The 17,135-nt window shown below is 26.6% G+C and overlaps 2 protein-coding genes across 15 annotated transcripts; both read right to left on the reverse strand.

Annotated features, from left to right (window-relative positions):
• Positions 1-468: 468 nt before the first annotated feature.
• LOC113003670 (odorant receptor 49b-like) lies at positions 469-7,111 on the reverse strand. Of its 13 annotated transcripts, none has more exons than XR_005575148.1 (9): positions 6,465-7,111; positions 4,741-5,010; positions 3,078-3,546; positions 2,738-2,837; positions 2,100-2,219; positions 1,865-2,020; positions 1,063-1,636; positions 871-970; positions 469-697 (listed from the first exon to the last, which is right to left on the reverse strand). XR_005575148.1 is itself a non-coding variant. In XM_026134098.2 (8 exons), the coding sequence occupies exons 1-7, from the start codon at positions 6,493-6,495 to the stop codon at positions 1,583-1,585; spliced, it is 1,200 nt and encodes a 399-aa protein (XP_025989883.2). In that variant the 5' UTR covers positions 6,496-7,111; the 3' UTR covers positions 469-931; positions 1,538-1,582. The 13 variants fall into 13 exon arrangements, 4 of the variants coding, with proteins under 4 accessions (XP_025989883.2, XP_039307323.1, XP_039307325.1 ...); XR_005575151.1 differs by having other exon boundaries at positions 871-988; XR_005575152.1 differs by having other exon boundaries at positions 477-970; positions 1,063-1,104; positions 1,538-1,636.
• Positions 7,112-8,712: 1,601 nt separating this feature from the next.
• On the reverse strand, positions 8,713-16,164 carry LOC113003671 (odorant receptor 43a-like). Of its 2 annotated transcripts, none has more exons than XM_039451396.1 (7): positions 15,285-16,164; positions 14,066-14,335; positions 12,488-12,956; positions 12,283-12,382; positions 11,330-11,449; positions 11,099-11,254; positions 8,713-9,136 (listed from the first exon to the last, which is right to left on the reverse strand). In XM_039451396.1, the coding sequence occupies exons 1-7, from the start codon at positions 15,313-15,315 to the stop codon at positions 9,083-9,085; spliced, it is 1,200 nt and encodes a 399-aa protein (XP_039307330.1). In that variant the 5' UTR covers positions 15,316-16,164; the 3' UTR covers positions 8,713-9,082. The 2 variants fall into 2 exon arrangements, with proteins under 2 accessions (XP_039307330.1, XP_039307331.1); XM_039451397.1 differs by having other exon boundaries at positions 14,066-14,339; positions 15,285-16,159.
• Positions 16,165-17,135: the final 971 nt, after the last annotated feature.

Consider the following 17,135-nt stretch of genomic DNA (forward strand, 5'->3'; position numbering starts at 1 on the left):
TCATATCAAAAGTCTTCATAGTAGATTTGTTCAGTATAACGCAAAATTTGATGACCCAACGCTGTTCGATAAAAAGCGGTTTTGAAGCCTGAACAGGTTTGTAGTTGCCGACTTCCAGAGGGCTTGGCGTATGAAGACTGGAGAAAACGCTGGCAACAGTGCATAGATGCAGGATTTTGAAGAATATTAACTCACTGTACATATATTTTTATTAAATTTCTTTTTATTACTGCAGTCCCAATACTTATCGGACGGACCGTGTATGTCACTGCCTCTAAAAATAATGTAAACAATTATTAGATTTTATATTACGGGCGGTATTTTTTTTATAAGCACCAAATATTTTATCATATTAAAAGATAAATATGATAAAGCTTGATGTATTACTGGTAGTACAGGTTGCAAATGTGCGTAATTTACAAATAATGTGTACAATATGTTTTTGTTATTTTTATAAACAATGATTTCTAAAATTGTTAAAATTAAAGCGTCTTTATTTAAATAAAGAATATATGACGATCTAAGATTTGCTACAAATGTTCTACATATACACAAGCATAGAACGTTCGTTACTTTATATCCCAGCTAGAATTTGATATCCTGATGTTGCTCAGAGAAAGCTTTTTCTATCTTTTTAACACGATTTTGTCTTAGTTGTACTTAAACTTGTTCATCTATCATCAATTAAACCTGTAAGCTATATAAATTAAAGATTGAAAATTGCGAATTAGAGAATTCTATTAATTTAAAAAAAAAAAAAAAAACAATTAAAATGACTTATCTCAGTGATTGAATCTTCAGTTTAATATCCAAGATAATTTAACACGGATTTATGCTTATTATAGTTTTTAATGTTTTGTTCTTAATCACAGTTATGTTTGATCCTGATTTTCGTTCCATTTGTGTTATTGAATGTGGACAACTTGCAATCCTGTCAGTATTTATTAATATTGTAGTCAACATGTAACTTCTACAATATATCAAAGTTCTTCATTAAATTTAATTTAATATGTGTGTGTATGTTTGTATACACATAGGGTGATTATTAATGGTTATACCTACTTTTTGCAATAGGAGTATGATTTAGCGACACATTTGTAATTTCTAATATAATATATATTAGAAAGTTTTTAAAATTTCTTAAAACATTCAAAGTTAATAAACAGCTTTAAATATTTGATAATAGAGAATTGTATATTGCTAAATAAAGTAATGTATACTTTGTAAAATTATGCTAAAAACGATTATGTCAACAGAAATATAGAAAAAAATTTAGGCATTACATGTATTTAAAGAATTAAATGGTATCATGTTATAAATCTTAATTCAATAAAAAAAGTAATTCAAATATTTAAAGAGAATTGTATTAGTAAAAACATTAAAACAAAAAACAATTGCTATTTTGTAAAGGTTTGTAGCTGTTTATACTAAGACTGAACAAATACTTTTTCATAAAATATGAATTTTAATTTTATATACTTATTAAATTACAATGTTATGTTAAATATATGTATATTTAAAACAATATTGTACTTACGCCTTATTCCCAGATAAATAAATAAAAATATAAAAATTGATTTTTTTATTTTTGCATTGCGAATAGAACTGAAACATAACCGGCAGATGTTTTTATCACCTGCAACACATAAAAACGATATAATATAAATAAAACATTATTTAACATAATTAAACATAATTAAACGTAAAATATTCATGTAATGTATACATGTAATGTAATCTTAATATAACAATGTGTTATTATTAGAGTTAATGTGTTATTAGAGTCAACTAAAATTATTAATTTATTATACTACCAATTTAATAAAGATTAAACAATTAGTATGATAATCATTAAATCACTTACATTACAAAACATCGACATTGTCATAGGAAACATTTTTCCAGCAGTAATATAAAGAGGCTTCTTAGCTCGAATCATTATTAGAAGCAAATTCTTTGTTTTTGCTGGTTCCAATTTGTACCATTTATGCTTGTAAGCTGCCTGGTGTAGAGCTTCGCACTTTACAAATAACGTTATAATGTGAAATGCTTTTGATGTCTATGTATGTATTATGGACTTTTAGCATATCCGGACTTACTTTTGTTACTAAAATCTCACCAACCGCACAAAAAAGACACATGTGTATACAAACATTTAATGCAATAGAAACGAGGTATATAAAGCGAATCATTGACATCCCTTTTCCTTCTATAAGTATCTAAAAATTAGAAAAGCAATATCAAACTTGATTTGTAATATAAGACTATTTAAATTTTTAATGCCGCTCAAAATTTACAGTTGTATTATTAATTACATATTACTTTAAATAAGTAATATTAACTTCTTATGGAGATGTATTTATATTTTATATAACAATCTTTTTTTGTTTGTTTTAAAGTATCATTGATTTGAGAACAATAATTACTAAGTTTTTTCATGTTTTGTTAAGTATTAACTTTTTAATAGTACTGTTCCTTATAAAAAAGTATTACTGCCGTAAAAATTACACATAAAAAAATCACACACAGGATCTGCCATTTTCTGTGATTTCTTTAGATTGGTAGTAATACGATTATTGCCAATCTAAAGAAATCACAAAAAATAGCAAATTCTGTGTTTAATTTTTTCGGCAGTAATACTTATTCATAAGAAGTCGGAAACAAATATTTAAATCTTATTGTTAATTTCCATTCTATTTAAATTAAAAATATTTTAAACATTTTTTAAAAAACTTACTGCTAGAATTAGAAATCCGTACAGACAGAATATTATGCCGAAATACATTAGTAGTCCCAGTAACAGTAAAGTATATGTACTTTCGATAATGCGAAAACACCTTCAAAAAAATTTGTGAAGTAATAAAATGTACATGTTATTACACGAATTTGAAAAATAATTTATATTTATTTAGAACTTTGTAATTACAGTTTAGCCAATAATTTATAATATTTAATTTATCATAAAAAAGAATTTAATATATAATAATAAAATAAATTATTTTCTTTAAAAAGATGTAAATTGCGCAACATTAGATTCACTTATATTTAATTTTAAAATATTAAAATGATTACGAAACTTGATCAGCCGTATGTGCTCCTTCACGATTAGGGCTATGCCTTCGTTATAATTCTTAAACAATTTTATCTTAATTAGCTTTTCTTTAAGAATTTCTAGTTGTCCGCACAAATGAAATACCAATAATCCGAGTAAGTTATCCACACCGGTGTAGGACGCAATACATATCAAGATAACAAAAGATTGTGCAACGAATGTAATTTCGAAGTACGGACTTTGATTTTTGTCATAGATATAATGAGCTTGTAAAGGTAAGATTTTAACTGGGTCCGTAATGTTTGTAATATATCTTATAGACTTTCCAAAACAAGGTAAAATTATAACGAAAATGCTGCCAACGAACATAAAGGAATAAGCGACCATTGTGATAATTCTGGCGTTTTGTGCTTGCTTTATCATAATGCATCGTTCTTTATTGGTTTTGTCCTTTATCCAGTCTTCAGCAATCATATTTATGGCCATTAGAAGATCTTTAAGATAAAATATCATATAAAACTTTGTGAGTCACTTTAGTTTTTTCTATAACTTATATTTTACTCATAAATGATATTATATTTAATATTGATCACTGTTTCTACATACATATACTACTCACTCACGCGTGCACACACAAACATACACAGCAAATGCAATATGCGCTGTATATATAAATATAAGTAATGTTTTGTAAAAAAAATATAATTTCTGGAAACACAATTTTGAGAAATGTAGAGTTTTGCAACCAAAAGTTAAGACTTTCTGAGATCATATTCATTAAACTTCTAATCAACATCTTAAAAGCAACAACATAAAAAATTTAATCAATTTAACAGAATTTGTTTTTTTTTCACATAAAGTGTGGATTTTTATATAAAAAGTTCCTTTAAGCTTAAGGGGCTATACTTGTGTGACCGCTCAAAATTTATGTGATTTTTGGGAACTTTTTTTGAAAAAAAAGTATTCTATCAAATGTTTTTAAACTTTAAGGATGTATTTTCCTGTAAACAAACTGTATAAAATAATTTTTTTGTAGAAAAATAATGAAATGCAAACGACTTATGCGCTATTTCACGAGACGCAAAAAAAGTTTCTCTCCGCTGCTACAGTGATACCGGTCGCTAGAGTGCCTGAAATGAAAAAAAATACGCTGTTAAACTAGAACATATTCTCCTTACAATGACATAAGATATTTTTTATTGGCTGAAAACTATCAATTTGGCTTCAAAAAAACGATTATGTTTTTTAAGGTAAAATCAAATTTTTTTCAAAACTTTGTCATTTTATCAGATTTTAATATTTTTCAAATATCCTACGTCATTGTATGGAGAATATGTTCTAGTTGAACAGCGCTTTTTGTTGTTTTCATTTCAGGCACTCTAGCGACCGGTATCACTGCAGCAGTGGAGAAACCTTTTTCTTTGGTGTCTCGCGAGATAGCGCATAAGTCGCTCGCATTTCAATATTTTTATATGAAAAAATTATTTTATACAGTTTGTTTATATGCAAATACATCCCTAAAATTTAAAAATATTCAATAGAACACTTTTTTTCAAAAAATTTCCAAAAATCACTTGAATTTTGAGCGGTTACAGTATGGCCTCTTAAAAAAGAAAATTAAGGGAATGCAATTAGAACGCAATGGAATAATTTTATGTGAGTAGTATTCAAGATTTTGTGTCCTCTACCTGTTTTCTTCCACCATATGTCGATGAGTTTTATTACTGACATTGTTAATGGTAGAGAAAATTGTAGATTGTCTATCATTGATATCAGATCACCCCAAGTTCTCACTAGTGAATGTATTGTAGGAATTGCACCAACGAAAAAGATAATGACAATGACAAATGTCACGTGTAAATTTGACAAGAATTTATCGTAGGCATTTTTATGAGCACTTGGCCAAATTCCAATAATGTTCAGTACGAGGCGATTTAAGCGTGTTGCCCATTCAAAATCTAGATAAAATAAGTTTTTTTTTTAGTAAAATGTTTCTGAAATTTTTGCTCTAAAAAGCAAACAACTCTATCAAGTTTTTCGAAGCTAGACTAAAAATGATATTGTTGGAATAAATATGTGTAGTGCTACGGCAAATGTGTGGAAAAATTACAACGTATCGAGGAAAATAAATAACATTAAAAAAAATCAGATAACAAGTGTTAAAATTTTGAAAACTTTGCACATAGATTATGCGCATGATAGTTATATTTAAAGATACATTTTTTTTATTAAAACATTTAATTATGCAAAATTGTTTAGAGTTTTTTAAATTATCCTATAAAAGTTTTTGAATAAATTGTTAATGTTTTAACACAGCAAAATATTGCTAATTATTTTTGATGATTATTGTGATTTTAATATTAACTGTGTCATGTGTTGAATGTTCTTAATGCTCATTCTCAACATGTAAATATAAAAATACGTCAGAGGAAATTCTGTTCTAGTGTAGTCACACTAAAAATTGAAATGTGTGTATCATTTCACACTAAATTATAATGATTAAATAATTACAACTAAAAATAAATGCTATAATGATTATAGTTTAAAACAATTTTCTTATATTATCAAAAAAGTTGTATGTTGAAAATAATAAAGCGTCGATAAAAGACCACGCACAATTTATATAAAAAAAAAACGTGGTTGGTCAATTTGCTTGAATTTTTTATATGTTGTAGCACTTGCATTCCTAATAAAAATTCTCAATTTTTAGAACATTTTTATGTCTTGGGTTTGGAATCATTAAATATTACGGGAGTGACGAACCATGGGGTCTTTATCTCTGCTGCACAAATTTTGCGCCCGCGCACTCACGATCGCGAGTGCACGCACACGCAGTCATCCACGGATATTCATACGTACCGATATATGAGCAAGCATACAAGTTCAAACTAGTGTAGATTTACATATGAGCCAATGTCATGAAAGAAACCTTCAAATATTTTTAATTTCGAAACTAAACATAAAAATGTTCAAAAATTGAGAATTTTTATTAGGAATGCAAGTACTATACATATAAAAAAATTCAAGCAAATCGACCAAACACGTTTTTTTCGTATAAATTATGCGTGGTTCTTTTTTATTTAGAAAATATTATTGAGTAAATTAATAAAGAAATTGTTTTAACAACAATACAATGCAGCTAAATAATTTTTACAATTATAAAAGTTTAATGATTGACATAAAATTACATTTTTATCATTTTTGTTAATAATATTGTGTAAAACATTTTAATTCTTTGTTTGACATTGATTTTTATTAGAGAATTGCCAAAGTTAAATAGTTTAAATGTTAGTTAAATATTATATTAAGAAAATATAGAGAGTTAAGAATATATATAGGGTTTAATACAGATAGTTTAGTAATTTTAATGTTTTCACAAGCATTTTATTTTTAACATCATTATTGTAAGTACCTGCATTTCTATTTGTCTCAATGATGTCCATGTTGAGACTAACAATAGCATAATGTTTTTCCGCATGAGAAACATACTCCTAGGAAAGATAATTTCTTCCGCGACGTCTTGGCAAACTCTATCGATCTACAGAGTGTAAAGAATCATTAATGTTACAAAAACGTCGACTGACAGTGTAGTGAGACAACTATAATTGTCAGATGCTATAGCATCGTTTGAGATGAAAAATACTGAAACGACTACCAACAGGGCCGCAATATAAATAATAATTGTAAATTACTTATATATAAAAAATAATAAACTAACACAATACTATAAGTATTGGCATTAATTTATTAAAAATGTGACGCAAATTAACTTATTGTTATAATAAAATAACAATAACATAAAGAAATTTATGCAATAAATCTAATAAAAATATAATTTTAATTATTACAATATTATTACAAATTTTAATTTAATTTTTTCAACACTAATTTTATTATGAACTCACCCGCAAGCGTAGTGTGTTTCAAGTTTTTCCTGTTTCTTTATATTCTTGTACACATTTTATGCGTCCCTGTTCTTGATGTATATCCCTAGTTTAAAAAGTTTCTGAAACGTACCTCGTAATTATTGACCAATACGTACAACATTTTTTTGCGCTGGAAATTTAATACTTTCCTCTCATATCATCCTTCTCTTCTAACCAACCAGCGGTGGATCATGCGCATTCTGCTTGCGAGGGTGTGCCATTCTCTACCATCATGGGAACCCTACGACTGCCCATGCGCGCTTTATTTCTGGCAGTACCTTATGGTAGCGTGATGGTGACAGGTGCTTAGCGTTATCGTGCTCGAATATAAGAGAAATAATTATTAGGTTTTTATATTTAAGTTGTTAATTATCTTTGCGGTCAAAATTATACGTGTGATATGTTTGCGTATTAAGAAAGTATGAGATTAATAATATTTATACCAATAATTTTGTGACGTAGATGTGATTGTCTTACTAACAATAAGTAATAGTGTTACTGATATTGTTTTTCTCGCGCGCAATAAAGTGCTTACAAAAAAATAATATCACAATTTGGTATTGTAAACTATTGATATTTTCTCATCAAATAAAAGTAAGTAAATACTATGCACAATGATGTATTTCGAGTAAATACAGTTTAACATACTTGTGAACTTGATGCTTAATTGTAATACTTCATGCCGAAATACTAACAAGCAGAGAAAGGATTTGCTGTCGAAGCTAAAATATAACTATGGTAATTAAAATGTGTCCTTAAAATAGGGATGTTGTTAATAGGGTTAATGTCCTTGCTGCAGTTAATTTATTAATTATTAAAACAGCTGCAATTAAATATTAGGATCAGCCAAATAAAAACAGAGTGCATAACGAGCATGGCGTGGACGTTGGTAACTCTTTTCTGTGTGTTTATGGATGTGACCTTTATTGGGAATTAGGGGAGAACGGTGTGAATGTTTACCCCTGTGTCATTTATTTGTTAGACGTACTCGAAGTGAGGTCAGCGCATCGTGTGTACGTCCGACATCACTATGGTGGCCGGGAAAGAAGAACAGCGAGGTGTAGTGCGGTTTTTGACTGGGCAAGGGGTGTCAGGAAGTACAATTCATGTTCAAATGTTTGCTGTGTATGGCGAACACTATAATCGCGTGCGCTTGTGTTTGCGTGAAATAAAGGATTTTTTCAAATTCGGTTATCAACGTCACCGCCATGCTCGTTATACAGCCTTGTTTTTATTTGACTGACCCTAATACAAGTAACAATATTCCATAAACAATTACTATCTAATATATGGTTTTACTCACGTAAGATATTGAAGAATTAAGGAATCTATCACTTTCTTAGCTATTCGTTAAAGAACGTTTTTAATTTGAGCTAAGAAAATTAAATCTTTTAGCAAATATATTTTATTTTTAATAGTCAAATTTTATTAATAACAGAAATTTCGAACTATCTACTTGCATTTAATTAAAATTTTTAAGTAATTTGTTTTGTGTTGCGAAATTAATAGATAATATTTAATATGTACATTGTTGTATAATGATATTTAATTTATCAATTTAATTCAACTAGCGCGAGGAGTAAACGCATCCTATCTTATATGTATTGTTTCTAAACTTGTAAATGTAAATAATTTTTAGGTTTCATATTACGGACGGTATTTTTTTATAAGCATATTTTATTATAGTGATAAATAAATGTAAAGAAGCATTACTGGTGGTACACATCGCAAACGTGCGTTATTTACAATTTATTAGTCCATATAATATGGTTTTACTATTTTTAAAAACAATGATTTGTAAAGTTGTTAAAGTGTCTTTATTTAAATAAAGAATATTTGATTAAGATTTGCTACAAGTTATGTGTATATACAATATATACCATATATATATATATATATATATATATATATATATATATATATATATGTATGTATGTATGTATGTATGTATGTATGCATATAAAACACATCAGCAAAATCTATATTATTTGCCTAATATACTATTTTTTGCACTTGTTTTAAATATATATTTCACTAAATGCATGTAATACATAAACAAAGTGTATGAAACACTTAGACAAGATTTGGAAAAGAATGTTATGAATTAACCTTGTCTTGCGAGCAGAATAGATACATATCCGGCCGATGTTTTCATTAACTGAAATTAATTTAAAAAATGTGAAATAATATAATATTTTCTAAGAAAAGCGATACAGTTATTATTAAAAATATAAAATATGTATGCGTATATATGTGTTTGCAAATATTTTAAAAACATTTTTAGTAATATACGAGTACGTTTCTTTAATTAATATACACTTAATATGTATTTTTAGTATATAAATATAATCGTCTTAGTGTTGCGTTAATCTGATATCAGATTTCATGCATTCTTATAGTTATGTTTCATTATTATATTATAAAAAAGATATATGTGTACAAATACTTTTTATTCAATTAATTTAAAAAAATATGAGATAAAAAATCTTATTTTTTTAATACACATTATTTTTTATAAAAATATGATATAAATTGTTACAATAGGATATTGTTAATTTATTTGCAAGTCTGTTTAATATAATTTTTAATATATGTATATATGTATATTATATGAGAAGAGTTTTCTATCAAAACTACACAAGGCTATAGGTTCTTTACATTTTTTTAAATAAATTCTTAAAAGTCTAAAACTGTGTTTTTATACTTATTATATTTCATGAAAGATTTTCTTAAAAATACACATAAAAAAGTAAAAATTTTTGTTAAAAACTTATATAATTTTGTAAATAAAAACTAAAAAAATGATTGTTTTATATTTTAAATAATATTTCTTTTTTCACTTGCATCATTATCAGAGTTTTAAAGAAATATTTAATGTAAAATATTTTATAATATACCACATAAGAATAAGTATAAAAATTGGATGGAGTTCCAAAAATGGTCAACTAGCGATATCTCGATGAAACTTTGTCAAAAACTTTATTTAGGGTTAGAATAGAAAAAAGCTTTTAAATGGATTTTTGCAGCGATTCTTATGATAACACCATTTTTTGAGATAAAAGAATAAAAATGTGTGTAAACATTTTCCTTCATACAGTTAATCTCAAATGACTTCAAATTTAAGTTAAACTTAACTTTCGAAAAATTCAAGGTCATTGTTAGTCGTTTATGAAACAGTTTATTAACAAAATAATTTTCATAAATAAAACTTAATTTAATAATAATAATAATAAGTTTAATAACAATAAAAATATTGTAATTATATATTTATTATATATTTACAATATATTTACGTTGTAAATACAAAATACGACTTTTGACGTGAAACGAGGGCCTCTCTCCTCCTACTTAGGAATAAAATGAGATTTACAATTGTTCTCACATGAGTTTTCGACTTTTCATTTTCGCGACGCGTAAGCTACTCCATTTCGACCTTAAGCACTTTTGTCCCCAGGGTTAGAGACGAAATGAAATTGACAATTATATTGTTTTACGTAAGTTTTATTGAATAAAATTATTTTTATTTTCAAGTTCTGTTTATGAAGATTATTTTGCTAATAACTTTTTTATAACGGACGACGGAATGATTTTGACTGTTTTCAAGGTCAAAGTCAATATTAAAGTGAAAATATTTGGTATTATTCGTATAAAAGAAAATGTTTACACATAGTTTTAATATTTTATGTTAAAAATTATTTTATCATGGAAGTCGCCAAAAATCTTTTTAAGAGTTTTTATTTTAATTCTGAATAAAATTTTTGACAAAATTTCATCAAAGTTAGAGGTTAACTGTTTTTGGAACTTTCAATAGTTTCCTTTTTTACTTCTTTGTTTTTAAATATATTCTCAAAATACTAATCAGAGCTTTAGTTAACATTGTTTTTATGCCTATTATGTCTACAAAAAAAATTATTATATTTATATAAATAATTTTAAGAGAAACTATATTTTTTGTACTTTTTTAATTTTTGTGAAAAATTGCTCATATATGTATGTAATTTATATGTGTATATGCATATAATTTATAAATTTATACTTAAAACATCGGTAATATATTGGGTACCAATAGCTAAATTTATACTAAATAACTAATGTAAATAATAATAAATAAATTACTTACGTTGCAAAACATCGATAATGTCATAGGAAACATTTTTCCAGCAGTAATATGGAGGGTTTTGTTGGCTCGAATCATTATTATAATTAAAGTTCTCGCTTCTTCCGGATTCAGCTTATACCATTCATAATTATATGCTGCACGATATATTTCTTCACACTATATAAATAATATACAGATATAATACTTTGCCGCCTTTCTATCACAGATTTTTTTTTAATTAATAATACTTATTTGTGTTACTAAAATTTCTCCTACTACGCAATATAGACACATGTGACCGCAAATATTTAACGATCCGGATATAAGATATATCAGGCGAATCTTTGACATTTCTCTTCCTTCTGTTAGTACCTAAATAATCAATAGAGTAGTGTGAGCGTAAATGACGCAAATTATCTTAAAAAATTATATTATAAACATAAAAAATTAATTTTTTTGTTGCATTTTTGTTTGAAATTAAGGATATAATAATAAATTGTTTTAAATAATATCAATATTTATAATAATAATTTAAAATATTATATATAAATTAAATATTCTAATATATACAATAAAATGAGATAAATGTTACACTAAATACAACAATTAGAGTATTGTTTTTTCTTATTCAATTTTTCACACTATTTCTAAACTATAATTAATTAGATAATAATTAATGTAAAGTACAAATAAAGAAATGAGTTTTGAAGTGCAATGGCTTTAACAGAAAGTGCAATTTTTATTTATTTGAATACTTGTACACATTGTGCGAATAATGTACAATAATGGCATCATAACTTAACGAAAATTTTGCAGTATTGTGCTAAGATGATTGCAGCCATTTTATCAAAATAAAATTTTTAAATAATAATATTATAATAATATTAATAATAATATTCATCAAAAATTAGTCAAATTTAAGTTTGAGTTTTTACTTATATTGTTCATTAGATCGAAAATAAGGAAGAATGATGCAATAGTGCTGATAGCATGCTTCCCAAATGTATTAAGAAAAAATAACTATTTAATTTTCTTTTAGCATTTTTAATAATTAATACATATTTTAGAAAAATATATGACAGCTGAAATTATGTGAATTTGCAACTTCAAAGAGTTTTAACGTTAGACTTATATTTTTACATGCTAATCTCTTATTCGTTATTATACTCAAAATAAGCAGATTTAATTTTCTTTTTACAACTTACTGCGACGATTAAAAATCCATATAGACAAAATAATATACCAAAATATAGTAATAAACCAAGTAATAATACAGTAAATGTACTTTCAACAATATCAAAATATCTAAAAGAAGAAGGTTAATAATTTTTTAAGTATAACAAAGATGTAAAATATATATTTTAAAAGATGAGTAATATATTTTATAAATGTAATAAATTAATACGAAACTTGATTAATTGTATATGATCGTTGACGATGACAGCGAGACCACTATTGAAGTTCTTAAATTGTTTTATATTGATTATTCGTTCTTTGAGGTTCTCCATTTGTCCACACAAGTGAAATATGAATAATCCAAGTAAATTATCTACGCCGGTGTAAGATGCAGCAGACATTATAAGTAGAAGGGCTTGCGCGGCGTACGTCAGTTCGAAATATGGACTTTGATTTTTGTCGTAGAAGAAATGGCTTTGCAAAGGTAAGACTTTATCTGGATCCGTTATATTTGTCCTATATCTCAATGATATTCCAAAAAAGGGTAGACATATGAGTAAAAATAATCCTACGCCCATAAGAATGTATCCAAATATAGTAACTACACGCGCAGTTTGTGCACGTTTTGTCATGACATGCAGTTCTTTGTCGGTTTTGGCATTTGACCAATCATTGGCAATTGTGTTTAACACCAACACGAGATCTTAAACAAAACAAAATTGTGTTAACAAGTCTGTACGTGCTAGAAACAAGCGGAAATATTTCCGTATTTACAAAACCTATTTTAAATTTAAAATTCTAATCCAAGCAAGTAATTAATGACGACAGTATATTATTGTTTCGAGAATTTTTCATAGAAACAATTTCTTATAAATAAACATATTAATCAATAAAAAATGTGCAATTATATATGTTTTTTGAAAAGCAACTATATATTATCCTTACTTTAATCAATTCTGCGCATAAGAGCATTAAGTATGAAACAGAAGAAAAAGTGATTTATTTTATATTTAATGCAAAAAAAATTGCAGATAAAGTATAAAATATGAAATTATTTGTAAACTATAAAATATTTTGCATAAAATATAAAATATTTTGCAAAAGTACATATATTGTTTCTTGATAGCTCTGCATTAATCCTTTATTAGTCCACTAGAAAAATGAGATTTTTATGCATTTAAATTTAGTTTTTATTGTTACTACATTATTTTATAACTATAGTGATAATTTAAGCAAGAATTTAAGCATTGGTATAATAATTATATTATAGTAGTAAATAAATATTTTTTTTTGAAACGCAAAAATTTTCAGAAAGCCGTTGTATTTCCAGGTTCAACAAACATGTTCAATAATCTTTTTGATTTCAAGAACAAAACCGTTACCAGTTAAATGCTCTGAAGTCATAATGGAGCTTTCAAGGTGTGACTACAAAAAGCTAATATCTTTATGCAATACAGAATAACTAAAAAAATTATTAATTTTATGATTGTATAAAATAATCATATAGTTTTATTTAAAGTAATGGCCTTTGAGAAACTTAACGAATCAATTTTATCATTATCTGATTCTTTTCAGATTATGCAATTTTTGTTTAAACTATTCTTTTTTCCACTGTTTTTAATTTTGAGGTATGTTTTTATAGACTTCATCCTATACGTATTAAGATGTTTTAACGGAAAGTCATGAAAGATGTATTTGAATCATTCTAAATCTTTTATAATTTATTTGTTAACCGATGTATTAAATTTATTTTTTCGGGATTAATACGACTTTCGGGATTAAATTAATTTAAAATGTACCAAAGGACATTACCAGATTTCTTCCACCATACGACCACCAGTTTTATTATCGTCGTCAACAATGGTAAACTAAATTGCAAGTTGTCTACTGTTGCCATCATGTCACCCCATGTTCTCACTAGCGAATGCAATGCTGGAATAATTCCAACGAAGACGAGCAGAAACAGTAAAAACATCGCACGCAAGTTTGATAAGAATCTGTTAAAGGTATTTTCGTGAATATTCGGCCATAAGCCGGCAACACTCAGCGTAAAACGATTAAGCTTAGTTGCCCATTCGAAATCTACCTAGATAGACGATTTAAATATATTAATAGTGCGATATTTGATATTTAATATTATATATTTGTATAAAAAATACAAAATATTTACAATACGTTTTTACATTTTTATACTTTACAAAGAATTTTCTGTTTGAGTTATGTAAAATTTTGTATCTATACAAAATTGATTGTTGCAAAGAAAGTTTCCAGAAAGGCTTTTACATTTGACATGCAATATTTCTAAAAGGATTCTGCAAATGTATGAAATGTTGCAACAGAAATGTTTCTTAAATCTTGTAATATATATATGTTGCAATAGAAATGTTTCGGAAATCTATCACATATCTAATTTATGTATTAGATTTAAAGTATTTCAGGAATAATATTTATATTTATTAGATTTAGAAAACAATTTTTTAGCAATTCTTTTTTAATATAATAATATTTCAGTAATCTTTAGCAATATTTCTGCAAGGTTTCAAATGCAAGAATCGCGGATGTCTTGCTATCCCAAAGACCTATTTAAAACATTGCAGAAATATTTTAAAACTTTTTTGAAATGTCCCACTTTCTTCAGGTGAAATATTTTGAAACATCTTTGAAAAATTTTGTTATTATATGGATTAGAAACATTTATCTTTTACAAAGATTTAAAACATTTTGATAATGACAGATATAACTCAAGTAGCAAACTGACATAAGTTTGCCATCACTTTGATATCAAAACTTTAATGTCAGCTTGCTGAGTAGTAATTGCCAAAACAAGTCAGACTCCGGTAAAAAATGAGCATTAGAAAATAATCAATATGTTATAACGTGTGGCGTTTATATAGGAATTTGTCTTGTTGGCTGCTTAAGAAATTTAAGCAAAATGTATTAAATAATTCAATACAATCATCAACGATTGATATTTCAACATAAATTACGCACAATTATTTTAATCTAACGTAACAAAAGTGATAATCAGCACCTGCGTATTTCATTCTCTCGGTGGTATACATGTTCGAAAGTATGAAGTCACATAAAGACTGACGTTTTAAATTCTTCCGTGTGTGAAACACATCCTGTAAACTATAGACTCTTGCTTGGCACTGCTAACTTGACGCGTGTTATTTCGATTAATGTTCCGTGGACGTTTTATAACGAATAGGGAATCGTTAATATTATAAGTGCGACATGCATGATTGCTTTAACTGTCAGGTGCAACTATCTCGCATAAATAAAAGTGGAAACAAAAAAGGGTTGAAATGCGCAACAGAGGGAGACTTGTGACAGGGCCGCAGTTGTAAGTATTATCTACACTTATACAATTATTATTCGAACGTGTTAATCTCGTCGGAAAGTGCTCAAATTGATATAAAACTGATATATAAACTCATCAACGACAGGGCGTGAATTGAAGCATTAATATAATATATATAGTATACCAATTGGATCAGTTAACAATAAGGAAAGAATACCATTTTTTACTATTACAATATTGTAGATTTTTTGAATATTTTTTTATAAATGCAATGATTATTAATATTTATAGCAAATATATTTCATTTAAAACATGTAAGAAATTTTAATTTTTTGTTTTTGTTTCTGGGAATCGGAGTATGCCGTCCCTGATCTTTATTGTACACGTCTAATGTTTTCAAAGTTGCGATATTCGCACATATGACAACTGTCACGCAAAAGCCATGGTGGTAAAAGTTCTCGTATTCGTGTGACATAAAATTTTAATATATATTCTTCTCTTCTCATACCGTATCTTTTCTCTACATTTTGAGTTATGTTGAAGCGTATTTCTATTGTTGTGCCTTCCACTCTTGATACAAGCACTAGTGGATTGGCGATGAATACGTAAAGTTCAGTAAATGCGTAACCCTTTTTAAGCTAGTAACATACGATGCAAATTTTCGGTCTAGTAAATTGCTAGAAATGTACCAAACAGCTCGTAGAATTTCAAATAATTTCCTAGGTCGTATGCAATCCAACAAAAAAAAATTGCATGATCTGCCGTAGGTTTTAATCTTTTATTGTACTCTTACTAGACAAACTCATTAGTAGTACTATGTCTTTTTGGAGTAGTCAATACTACAAATAAGAGGTATTTTTAATAACATGTGATTAATGTAATTTTGTTACTTTTTCAAAGTTAATTTTTATTAAGTATTATGGATTTGTATAATATAGAAAAAGATAGTATTTGTAAATGATATTTTCAAATTAATTCAATCATTGTATAAATAAATATGAAAGTAGAGCAAACAGTTCATAAAATAAAAAAGTGCCTCGATACAAGATCGCTGGTCTCACTAAGTGATAAATTGTTTGGAGTAATTCGAGAGCGCGCCAAGTTTTCAAGACTGTTAGCATCAGTTATTATCAACTGCAGTACTTGAAACACAATAAATAATATTATTTAACATGATTAAAGATGATTACATTTAAAACATTATAATCTCAATATAACAATGATTAACGCAATGTTTTATTAAGTATTAGAGTTAATGTTATTAAAGTTAATTAAATTTAATACTTTATTATGCAATAAAATTAATAAAGATTAAATAAATGGTATAATAATCATTAAATTATTTACAATAGTAAACAGCGACTTTGTCATAGGAAATACTTTTCTAGCCGTAATATAAAGAAATTTGTTAGCTCAAATCATTATTAGAAGCAGTCTTATTTACATCGTAAATGTAAATAATTATTACGTTTCATATTACGGACGGTTTCATAATACTTTTTTATAAGCATATTTTATTATAATGAAAAATAAATGTGAAGAAGCATTACTGGTGGTACACATTGCAAACGTGCGTTA

The sequence above is a fragment of the Solenopsis invicta genome, chromosome 7 (genome assembly GCF_016802725.1).
Source record: "Solenopsis invicta isolate M01_SB chromosome 7, UNIL_Sinv_3.0, whole genome shotgun sequence".
NCBI lineage: Eukaryota > Metazoa > Arthropoda > Insecta > Hymenoptera > Formicidae > Solenopsis > Solenopsis invicta.